Raw genomic sequence first — 12058 nt, 5'->3', positions numbered from 1 at the left:
CCTGACTGTACCTGGGCATGTATGTGAACAGGTAGAACGTGGAGAAAGAAGCAGCTGGAGGTTCAGGACTGGGTTCAGGTGTGTGCCACCTGCACACTTTACTGACTGGCTTTTTTTTTTTTTTAATGTTTTTATTTTTGGGAGACAGAGAGACAGTGAACGAGTGGGGGAGGGGCAGAGAGAGACAGAGACACAGAATCTGAAGCAGGCTCCGGGCTCCGAGCTGTCAGCACAGAGCCCGACGTGGGGCTCAAACTCACGAACCGTGAGATCATGACCTGAGCCGAAGTCAGACACTTAATCGACTGAGCCACCCAGGCGCCCCATGACCGGTAGGATTCCTTCTTGCGTTCAAAGGGCAGGCCAGAGCCCTATGCTTTAAAGCCCTCTTGCAGCTGCGTTTCTCTCCGTGGTGTGAGGAGTCTGTGGGCCCAAGAGTATCGTCCTTCCTGGGTCCAGACCACTCCTTCTAAGCTGACTCAGGGTACCAGGACCCCTGGATTCCTGCCAGTGGCGTGAGGGCCCGAGTGGACTCCATCCTTGGGTTTGCACATAAGGGTGGACGATGCCACCAGTTTGCATATCTTTAGACCCTAGGGACAGGCGTTGGTGGGATGTGGGTGGAATGTGGGCGTGGTGTTCACATTTGCATTCACAGGCCCCTTGCTGTGTACGTGTGTGGGGCTGGGGTAGAAGGAGAAGCGGGTGGGCCGTCTGTCGGGGGGGGGGGGGGGGAAGGGCAGCTCCCTCAGTATTGCCACATTCTGGTGCAAAACTCCAAGGAGTCCAAGAATTCTAAATTTGAAACTGGCTTTCCCTGTTGTTATGAAGTTATATTTGTCAAGATAGGAGAGCAGAACATTCTATCTAGCACTCTGCTAGTTTGGCTTACACTTTCCGAATACTTAGTTTCACCCTCTGGAGGTTTCCATCTGTGCTGTTGCCCCCGGCTGGGACGTATTAGGGGAGGGCCCGACGGGGTCCCCATGGGCACCTGCGGGACCAGGAGGAGCTGCCCATTTGGCTGGGCTTGGGGCACTTCCCGGAGAAAATTCTCACCCTGTGAATGCGGACATAGAAATCTTAAAGCCTTGAGGTGACTGGAATCAAGGCATCTGCAGAGGATGAGCTGGAAGTTCTGTGGGAGAGGAGGGCTGGGGAGGCTCAGGATAAGGAGGGACAGTGCCCGAGGAGAGGACAGTGTTGGGGGATGTTAAGGGCTGATTGGGTCCCCCGAAGCCTTATGTTGAAAGCTTACCCTCCATGTGACTATACGTGGAGGTGGGGCCTTTAAAGAGGCAATTAGAATTTAATGAGGTCATAGGAGTGGGGCCCTGATCCAATAGATTCTTAAGAAGTGGTTCTTATTTATAAAAGAGGAGCCTGGGACACGGATGGGTGCAGAGGGAAGGTCATGCGACGCCACTGTGGGAAGGCAGCCATCTGCAAGCCTCTGCCCATGACTGGCCGTGGGACTTCCCGCCCCCACCACATGAGACAGTGGAAGTCTGTTGTTGGAGCCCCCCAGTGTGTGGTGCTTTGTTATGGTGGCCCCAGCTAAGATGGGTTGGGTGAAAGCGGGAGCATGAGGGGTGACAGCTGAGGAGGCCAAACACTGGTGCCCCTGCAGCAGAAACAGAGCAGAGCCAGGGTGGGGCGGGGCCTTGGCTGGAACCGGAAGTGTCCGCCCCTGAGACGCAGAGGGGGCGGGCCTTCCTGGCTCACTCTTGCACATCCTCAGTGTGCAGGAAGTTCCTGTTGGCCCATCCGGAGGAGCGGGGTCGCCTGTGGGAGGTGGAGCCCCCAGGAGCCTGGGGCCAGCGAGGCAGCATCTGGCTGAAGGTTCAACTGCAGCAGTCAAGACTTCCAGACCGTGAGTCACAGCGAACAAAGTGCCCTTTGAAGCACAGGTTAATGCATACGGATGGAGTCAGGCCCGGGCAGGTGTTATGTTTATTGTTGCAAGAACAGAGGAGGGAGTGAGACCAGGGTGGTGCCTTCTTGTTTATTTCTTTTTTAAAATGTTTATTTATTTTGAGAGAGAGAGAGAGGGAGGGAGAGAATCCCAAGCAGGCTGCGCACTATCAGCTCAGAGCCCAGTGTGGGACTTGATCTCACAAATGGTGGGATCAGGACCTGAGCTGATACCGAGTCAGACGCTCAACCGACTGAGCCACCCAGGCCCCTCCGGGGTCGTGGCTTCTTGTCCTTGGTCTACCTTCCTTTCCCGAATGAACCGCATCTTCTGGACTTTGATGACGATCTCCCCCAATCTAACTAAATCAGAAGCTCCCTGGGACAGAGCGGCTCCCTGTTTATAACTCGAAGGGATCACTGAAACCCAGAAGAGGTCTAATGTGTGCACCTGGTTAAAAATTGGAAGGCCACACAAGGGTTTTACCTTGAAGAGCAAGGCTTCTATGCACCCCCTCCTTCCCTTGGGGGAGATGGCAGGCATACATAAGTGGTAGCATTGCAGAGACAGCGTTCTGCAAATGAGTACTTTGTCCCCGCCCTTTTTATTGGCAGCATAATAAGCTGCTGTATGGAGGTGTTTATTTGGGCAGTCCCTGTTATAGACAGGCATTGTCTTCAGTTTGGGGTTGTTATAGCACCACGGTGTGTTTGCCGGCGGGGTTTTGATGGAGGGTGTTTTCAAGCAATGAGAAGGGCCAGAGGGTCCCAGGGGGAGATGGGGTGGGAAGACCAGATTCACTTGTGTCTGGGTCCCCAAGTTGCTTTTTGACAGTGTGCCTTCCTCCTCTCCCACGCCGGGGATGGATTGCACTCCGGGATGGATTGCACATTGCTGTTGGTTCTCAGCTCAGTGCTCAGGGAGAGGGCCTTGGAGGGCAGGGCTGAATCCCGGCAAACCCTTTCAGGCTGCAGGTGCTGTGTGTGGGTGGGAGGCTCAGGAGGGTCTAACAGTTTTAAGTTTCACCCGCCAAAGTGAAAGCACTGGCTTTCCTTCCCCGCCCCCGGGGAAGAAAGCTCCTGTCAACATCAAATGCCATTTCCCAGGCTGTAGGTAGCTCATTAGGCCTCCGTGGGCTTTCCACGTGGGTAACTGATTTACGTTAGGTCATGACAGGGAAGAGCGTCTTGGAGTTTATTGATGATAACAATGATAGGTTTTGCTTTTATGGTGCCTTTCAGCTAGAAGGCTTAATGGATCTCTGCAGATATTAATGGGGTGACCAGGCACCTGGGAAGGAGGCCTTGGTAGGGCTGTGACTGTGATCCTAATGAGGCGGTTAAGTGACTTGCCCTGTGGCATCCACAGTTAGAAATGAAAAGGGGAGCTTGCCCGGATCCCCATGCACTAAGCTGACCAGCTGCGTGGGTTTATCAAGAAACGTCACAAATGAGCCTGCAGCTCCCACGTGGACTTGGCCTTTGTGTCTTGGATGTTGCAGCTCCTTGGCTGGGAATGAAGGAAAAAAAAAGTGTTGCATATCAGAATGTGGAAATAATGTGGAAATTGCACAGGCTGGAGGGGGGTAAGCAGTGGGAGAACGTGTTCGCATAATTGGGGAGACTGCTTCCCTCGGAGGAGAATTCCGCTGGGGTTATTTCAAGAGCTGAGAGTTGGTGTGGTCTGGTCACAGGAAACTGAGCTGGAAGTCAGATGCCAGACCTGTCACTTTAACTCACTGTGAGATTTGCCAACTCTCTCTTTAAAACAGCAAATGAGGGAACTTGCCCGGGGAATGTTCCAGAAGTATGCTTTGCCTTTGAAGGAAGAAGGGTCATCTTTATGATCAGGATATAATTAGATAATTAAAACTATATATTTAAAAAAATGCTAAATTATGATCTTTTCACTCCCTGTATAAATCATGGCTAGTTCCCGGTTTCACCCACAACTTCTGTGTCCCCCCAGGGCCAGCAGTCAGGATTTTAATTCAGTCAGGAAGGTTTTCAGCCAGCCAGCTTCATCTTGTAACAATTTTGTCAGCATTGACATTTCAGGTTTTTTCCAGGTTGGTGAGTGGGGGGCTGCAAATGCAATCACAGATTAGCCCAGATGCTCTGCATTTTCTCAGTTTACAGTCTGTCTGCCTTCATGGAAATCTGTGTTAGCCCATTAGGTTTTCCCACAGGTCACCCCACAGTGCAGGTTCTGGAATCTTCTTTTGCCTGGAAATGTCACACAGCCATTTAATTTAATTTTAGTTTTTAACCAGCCCGTTATTCTTAGAGTTGCTTTCTTGAATTGTTCTGCTTTTCAAGTTCTATCTTTTGTTTCTTTATTTCTGGCTGTTATTTTGGAGGGCTCCTACAGTTTCATGTGCTGTAGCAGTAGAACTGTAAGCAAAAAGCCCGGGGAGCCAATTGTTTTTTACATTCTAAGTAAGGCATGGACGTTTTACAATGTTCCAAAGGGAAATTAACTTGTGTTCCTTTCCAGGGTTTCAAAATCTATTTTTTGAAGCAGCGTCATTTATGGACGAGGTCTTTTAAAGTTTGCACGATCTTGCCTGTTGATAACATCTGTGGCTTATAATGGCCCTGAAAATATTTACAGCGTTTTCAGAACTTTTGAGAGAAGGAGTTTGTGGGATTTTTTTTTTTTCCTTCCTACACTCAGTTACATATGAAGCCTTTGAAACTTGACCAATAGGATCATAATTCTGTCTGGTGTGACTTCTCAGTTAGCTTGCACATGCCTTAAGTTTCTTTACTGGAGGAGATGAAATTGAATCCTCCAGCAGTTGAGTGTTCTTTTACAAAAATGTGGCTGGAGGCAGGAAATAATTGCACACAGCTTTAAAAATCATTGTTTTCATTGTTTAGGTTATAGTGTTGCTTTCTTCCCAGGTGAGTTTTTAATAGATTCAATTGTTATCCACAGGGAAAAGAATTTTATTCACATTTAATTTTTTAATTTTTTTATGTTTTTATTTTATTTTTGAGAAAGAGACAGTGTGAATGGGGAGGGGCAGAGAGAGAGGGAGACACAGAATCGGAAGCAGGCTCCAGGCTCTGAGCTGTCGGCACAGAGCCCGACGCGGGGCTCGAACTCACAGACTGTGAGATCATGACCTGAGCTGAAGTCAGATGCTCAACGGATTGAGCTGCTACATTTAATTTTTAAAGCTATGGTGTATGTATATAAAAAGATGTGAATGAACTCTGAGCTGGGGCCGGGGGGGGGGGGGGGGGGGGGGGAGGGGCGGGCAGGGTCCTTTTTCTAAAAATCTGATGCTTGCAGCTCTGAGCTTGTCTCAGCTTTTTTTGGTGAGTTGGACATGACAGTGCGGTAGTTACAGCAATTTGGTGGCGTGAGCTATGGTGGGAAGTGCATAGCAGTACCACCATCCTGGATGGGTTTTTCCTAATGCTGCTCTTTGAAAGGTTGTGTGGCTCCCTCTAGCGGCCATTGTCACCTACTGCGTCCCATATGGTAGTAAGCCCTGGATAGTAACTTACTGTGACCTACCTGTGTGGTTGCTTCTCGGTTTCTTATCCTCGTGCTTCCAAATTAGAGCATTCATTTTTTTTTTTTTAACATTTATTTATTTTTGAGACAAGGAGAGACAGAGCATGAACGGAGAGGATCAGAGAGAGGGAGACACAGAATCTGAAACAGGCTCCAGGCTCTGAGTGCTCAGCACAGAGCCTGACGCGGGGCTCAAACTCACGGACCGCGAGATCATGACCCAAGCTGAAGCTGGCCGCTCAACTGACTGAGCCACCCAGGCGCCCCTAGAGCATTCATTTTTAAAAATTATTGAACTGTTATTGGTTAGGAATAAAATACAAGTAAACATTTGATAGTTACCAAGCACGCTTTAGTCTGTAACGCATAAAAAGATAGTTTCACACATCAGAAAGTGTAGAATATACTGAATTGTCTGCTTCATTCTCTGATTCATTCATTCATTCATGCATTCTCATTCATTCATTCATTCATTCACTCATTCATTCATTCAGTAGATTACTCTAATGGAGGATCTCCCAGTGCCAGGCCACTGGTTGAGGTGATAAGGATATAGTAGTGAATAAGGCTGAGTCTCTGAACTCATTTATGAGCTTACTTTTGCAAAGAGAAGTACATGAGGAATCATTACTGCATTATATAGAAACTCCCAAGGGAGCCCTGAAGTACGCTGGTATTTTTCACTGCTTAGGATTCAATTTTGCCAAACCAAAGTTGGCTAATTTATAAAGTCTGTAAATAAACTTTAAAATATACCTGTATAAGTAACGTTTCAGTAATGTATTTATTTTTATTTGAAAAAATGTGTTTCATTTGCATTTTTAGCTCAACTGGAAAACTTTTCTTCCTAAAGCATCTGAGTGCCCCTCCCCTCCCCCCCCCCCCCATCACATACCTCTATGTATGGATTTTGGGATGTAGGAAGTACACAGTGGGACAGCAAAGTTATCCTTTCCAAGTTCGGTCTGATTTGGAAAGGGGGAGGAGGGCTGAATTAACAAGGGTGATTATGGGTTCTCTTGTGAGTAACAATTCCAGCGAGCAAAGAGAAGGGCCTAGGAATAGCTCTGCAAGCCTAACTCCGTTTAATGTCCAGATAATTGGAAGAAAAGAATTCCAGCTCAGAAATGCTTGAGTAGGCCTACGGCTCTACTCCCAATCTCTGATCTTGGAAGCTAAGCAGGGAAGGGCCTGCTTAGTACCTGGATGGGAGACATGCTTGAGTAGAACCATTGCTTCATGTCTCCCCAAACCTGGCAAGTTTCCCTTTTCTCCAGAAGGCACTGTAGCAGGTGTCACAGTGAAGGTCATGAGGATAGAATTGGGGCGTGGTGATCGGTACTTTTGGAAGGGTCCCTGCTGTACTGTTAATCTTTTGATTGTCTGCTCCCTTGGGGCCACCTCCATTTGCTTATGCCACTCTCTTGCTTGGGGAGGGCAGCACACCCGGGAAATTCCCAGGAGGACGTGAGCAGTTGTGGGCGGACTTCTCCAGATGATGGACCCAGAATGTCTGGTCGTGAAGGAGGCAAGAAGGTACGGTGGTGAATGTGTCATTCTGGGAATGTGTCTTGTTTTCTTAGCAATCACGTTGTGCTTGTTTAGCGAAGCTCTGAACCCACGAGGCCTCTCCCTCACCACCTTGGCTGTGGGCTTCTCCACGGCAACGGGCTGTTGATTCACACTCGGAGTCTCTGTGCTGCGGCATGAGGCGAGGCCTTTGTAATTAGACTCTTCACGGTCCTCTTCTCTGAGCTGCACAAGCTCTAACGAAGCCAGAACTAAACAGAGAACACGTGGCAATCAGCGTCACCCTGCTCTGTGAAGGAAGTATTGGAAAATCTGAATTTCACATTCTGCCATGGACCAGTGTCTTTGAAGCGGAGCAAATGTGCGGACAAATTTCTTTCTTTCCTCCTCCACGCCTCCAAGCCCAGATGCTGCAAAATGGAATATGGCTTTAGGTCATTGTGGAGCCCAGAGTGATGAGAGAATAGACCCACCAACAAGGATGGCTGCTGAGTATTTCTTAGTGGTCCACCTTAGTGGTCTGCTTTGAAGTGATGTGATTCCATGAGGCATCTTCCCGAAGCCAAGACAGACATTGGCCGGTATAAGATAGTTCTGATAACGTCCCTTCTCGGCCGCAGAAGGGTGTTTGCTCTTGAATTCCTGAAGAATTATTAATGATTTTAAGCTCCCAAACTTAACAGTTGCAACTTGTGGGCAGTACTGCTTATTTTGGAAAGTAGATGATACGGGGATAGAAGACGCGACACCAAAGGCATGATCTATCCCAGTAAGTGCTGGATTGTTTTAGAAAAGCGGGCGGAGGAGGGGGCTTTCGTTTTCCTTGGTTTGCAAAGGAAAATTTGGCTCTCTGACGATTCTACCAGGCCACCGAACTGACAGTATTGTGCTTTGCCTCTTTGCGGATCCCTGACTTTGCATTTAAACCTCGAAGGCCTTTGGAGGAAGCAGGAGGTGTTCAGTGTGCTGTCCCGCCCGTGGGCAGGCATCTTGGGAGGTCCACGTGCTCAAGCATAAGGGTGCCACCTTTTAAAGTAGTGCTTCTCGCTTTGCCCTTTCTCAGATCTCCATGGGCTGGGCTCTTCAGTTCCCTTCAGGAAGTATGTTCCCATCAGTAAATACGTGTCCAGAGCATCTTAAGAACAAAATACAGTGTCCCTGTGGCTGGCTGGGGTGTTGGAACCCGGCTCAGCCGTTCTGAATCTGAGCACGCAGTGAGTGCAGGGGCCTGGCCAGGACACTGCGGGCTTGTTCCAGCCAGCATTGGAGAGCTTCGTTGATTTTTTCTTTTTTTTTTTTTCCCCGATTCAGGAGAGGACCAGCAGAGAACGGGAACAGACAAAGAGTGATGAAGACTGCGGAGTGGAAGAAGAAGCAGGGCGGCTTGGGCGAGCCTGTGGGGCCGAGCCGGCCAGGAAGGAAGCCAAGAGGACCGTGCTGGATGCAGGACTGGCCTGGGAGTCCCAGAAGAAGCACGTGCGGCCCAGCTCCTAACTCCCAGACGCCATCCTGACTCTTGTTGAGGGGCCTGTCTGGGCCCCAGGGGCCACGGGTGTGAGAGCTGCCCCTGTCACTCCGTGCTCCTGTGGCCGGGAGCTGGCTTCTGTCCCTGCTGTGTTCTCCTTCGAGGAGAGGGCGACCGCACAGACCTTGACTACCTCAGGCTTGTTTTGTGGGCCCAGGTGATAGCCTGGGAGAAAGTGCTGCGTTCCTCAAGCACAAAAATCTAAAGAGGTACAGGTAGTTATTTTCCCAAGCTCGAATTTCAGAAGCTTGTTTGTTTAACCTAGTGTAGTTTCTGTTACTCGGGGGGGGGGGGGGCTTGTAAAGATCTCACTGGAACCACACACATGTGCCTCTTTCTTGAAGCTCAGAGAAGGGCCATGCCCGTTCCAGCCTGCACTGCAGAGATGTTTCAGGTTTGCCCATGCCAGCCCAGATGTCACCGTGAGACCACAGACACCAGAAGGGTTTCTAGGGAGGCACATTTCTTTTCCAGAGAAACTTCAGCCACATCAGAAGCTCCCCGAGGGCAGTGGCCGGGATTGGCTGGTGCAAACCATCCATGGGTCCCTCGCTCCCATCTGGCCTCGCATACAGGAGGCACTTAAAGCAGGCTCCAGGCGGGTGTCAGGATCTCAGCCATGGCCTGATTCAGAGGGGAAGCCACTGGAGGGGGCTCTGGGCTGATGGCTCTTCCAGTGTATTGGTGCCTGGAGGGAAAAGGCCCACACTGGTAAAGGTGAGTCTGAAGGTACCAGCCAACCCCCAGTGTGACAGTGGCCTCCTCGGCTACCTACACGGCCCTGCTTGGGGCGTGTGCTCGGCCGCTGTTAGGGCTTCGGAGCTGAACCAAGGGACCCCCTGCCCATAAGAGCCCAGTGAGGACAGGAGAAGCAGGCCTTCTCTACGGGGTAAGGCGCGGTCCAGGCTGCTTCATGAGGCCCCAGAGCCTGCTCCCTGAAAGCTGCGGCGGGGGTTTCTCTGCAGCTGGCGTAGCCTCACTGATGTTCGGTAGGATTCTAACCAGAGGAAGCTGGCTGAGTCGTCTTGGGGCAGGCAACGCGGTCCCGGCTCCTGCTTCCGTGTGAATGCAGACCTGATCTTATCCCTGGGGACACCCCTCTGGGGCTCTGTCACTATCTTTGGAGCATCCAGGCCTGTCACAGAGGGCCCTGATGACTCTGCTCCCATCTCTGGGCACGACTACCTTGCGTTCTGTATCCCAGCTGCCTGGGCTTTCCCATCAGATGCACCTGTGCCCTTGCTTCAAGGTCAGCGCTCATGCAGTTGTTCTGCCATGGGCATGTGCCTTTTCCTCCCTCCCTCTGTCCTTCTGTCTTTCCCTCTGTCCTCCTTTTTCTCTTTCACTCTCCCTCCTCCCCTCCTCCCTCTCTGTCACTCTCCCTTCCCTACCCCTCTTATGCGCGCGTACACACACACACACACACACACACACACACACAGCTTGTCAATCAGTCTGATTCCTACTCCTACATCTAGTCTCAGATGTCCCTTCCTGACCACCTCCTTCTTCCCTTCCTACATGTTCTCAAAACACCGGGCACTCAGCTGTGAGCCCCATGAGTCGCCACCAGGGTCAGCCCTGGGTCTGCTCAGTTGCTGCTTGTGTCCCCAGCGCCAGTGTAGAGGCAGTCCTCAACTGCATGGGGAATGAACGGTAATAGATCACCTCAAGGGTGAGGGGTGACAGCTTCCTTCTGTTCATCTGTTGCTAGACTCTGGAGATGGATGGAAGAACAGTTTTAGCTTTTTAGGGGTGTAGTAAATTCCTATCCTGGAGCCTGGGTTTAGGGAGGAGACCACCAGCACCAGATACTCACTGCTGTTTCCCTAAGTGGACAGAGGGCATGTGTGATGGGACCTCTGTTAATTATTTATTCATCCATCTGTGTGTTCGTCCACCCATCTGTCCGTCTTTTCCTCTACCTGTTAGTCCATCTGTCTATTTACCTACCCACTTGTCTCCCTCCATCAGTCCACATTTGTCCATCCATCTGTCCATCCACTCAGCTGTCCATCTGTCCACATTTGTCCACCCACTCGTCTGACCATGTTTGTCCTTCTATTCATTTATCCATCCACCCACCTGTCTGTTCATCTGTCCTGATACCCATCCATCCATCTGTCCATCCTGTTTGTCCGTCCATCCAACTGTCTATCCACGCACCTGTCTGCCCACATCTGTCCATTTGTGTATCCCTCTACTCATCCATCCATCCTGTTGTACAACTGATATCCAGGGGGCATGTATGTAGTTCAGTCAGTTAAGCGTTCAACTCTTGATTTCAGCTCAGGTCAAGAACTTTCCATTTGTGAGATTGAGCCCCGCATCAGGCTGTGTTGCTGACAGTGCAGAGCCTGCTTGGGATTCTCTCTCTCCCTCTCTCTCTGCCCCTCCCCCATGCGTGTGCATGCACGTGTGCGTACTCTCTCTGAAAATAAATAAAGTTTAAAAACCCTGGATATTTAACATGTTTGCTCAGGGCCACGCTCTGTGCTGGGCACCGGGGGTAGGGATATAGATAAGTGAAATGTGATTACTGGACTCCAGGAAACTGGTCTCTCTGGAAGGGTCTCTTCTGGAGTGTTCCCTGGAGTTGTTTGTCTTACACCCATTAGAAAGAGGGAAGAGTCCAGTGGAAAGAAATAGAGTGCAGAGCTCCATATGGAGACTGCATGAAGTCCCCGGTGCATGTGGACTCTGTGTGAAGGGGGCACGGACCACAAAAGCGGACTTGCAGGGGAATCTGCGGCCAAGGGGGTGCTCTGTGTGTGGTGGCAGGCATGGCCTTTTTAACATGTGACACAATGGGTGCTGTGAACGTGACACCGTTTGGCATGAATGGCTGGTGCTTTGTGTTTACCTGGAAATGAACTGATGAAAATGTCTCAGGGGTTTGTTGAAGTTACTGTTCAATAAAAACATCCTCCCAAGGGAGAAGAACTGATGTGTTGGTGTAGTTCATTTAAAGATGTTGGGGCGCCTGGGTGGCGCAGTCGGTTAAGCGTCCGACTTCAGCCAGGTCACGATCTCGCGGTCTGTGAGTTCGAGCCCCGCGTCAGGCTCTGGGCTGATGGCTCAGAGCCTGGAGCCTGTTTCTGATTCTGTGTCTCCCTCTCTCTCTCTGCCCCTCCCCCGTTCATGCTCTGTCTCTCTCTGTCCCAAAAGTAAATAAACGTTGAAAAAAAAAAAAAAAATAAATAAAGATGTTAAAAAAAAACAACACAAAAAAACAACCCTGCAGAGTTAGAAGGAAACACACTGAGGCTCTGAGCAATCCCCTCTCTGGCCAGTGACACAGTTGGTTTAGGTCGGGCTGTGTGCAGGGTTTCCTTCCACATAGCTTGGAATGTCCATGAGGAATGTCCGTAAAGTGTGTGCGTGTGCGTTGTGTTGTTTTTGTTACAAACCATAAAATTAATTTCATTCGAAGTATATAATTCCTTTTTTTTAGTATATTTGCAGAGTTGTGCAATCAGCGCTCAGTCAGTACCCCAAAAAGAAACCCCGCACCTATTAGCAGTCTCTCCCTTTCCACCCCATCCCCCCCCCAGCCTTAG

The 12058-nt window shown here is 50.0% G+C and overlaps 1 protein-coding gene across 2 annotated transcripts in view; it reads left to right on the top strand.

The window, feature by feature from the left end:
• The window catches only part of LOC123582543 (protein FAM169B-like), a 91205-nt gene extending 79760 nt beyond the window's left edge, over window positions 1-11445 (top strand). Inside the window, exons 7-9 of one of the 2 annotated variants that reach the window (XR_006704452.1) lie at window positions 1742-1873; window positions 6880-6979; window positions 8285-8396. Coding sequence is in view for 1 of the 2 variants with exons in the window: in XM_045448753.1 (XP_045304709.1) it covers window positions 1742-1873; window positions 6885-6979; window positions 8285-8467 (410 nt within the window). In the remaining variant the exon portion in view is untranslated. Of the gene's footprint in view, window positions 1-1741; window positions 1874-6879; window positions 6980-8284 lie in introns of both variants that reach the window. The other variant, XM_045448753.1, reaches the window with a different exon arrangement.
• The last annotated feature ends 613 nt before the right edge of the window (window positions 11446-12058 follow it).

The sequence above is a fragment of the Leopardus geoffroyi genome, chromosome B3 (genome assembly GCF_018350155.1).
Source record: "Leopardus geoffroyi isolate Oge1 chromosome B3, O.geoffroyi_Oge1_pat1.0, whole genome shotgun sequence".
NCBI lineage: Eukaryota > Metazoa > Chordata > Mammalia > Carnivora > Felidae > Leopardus > Leopardus geoffroyi.
This window is presented reverse-complemented; position numbering and strand designations above follow the sequence as displayed.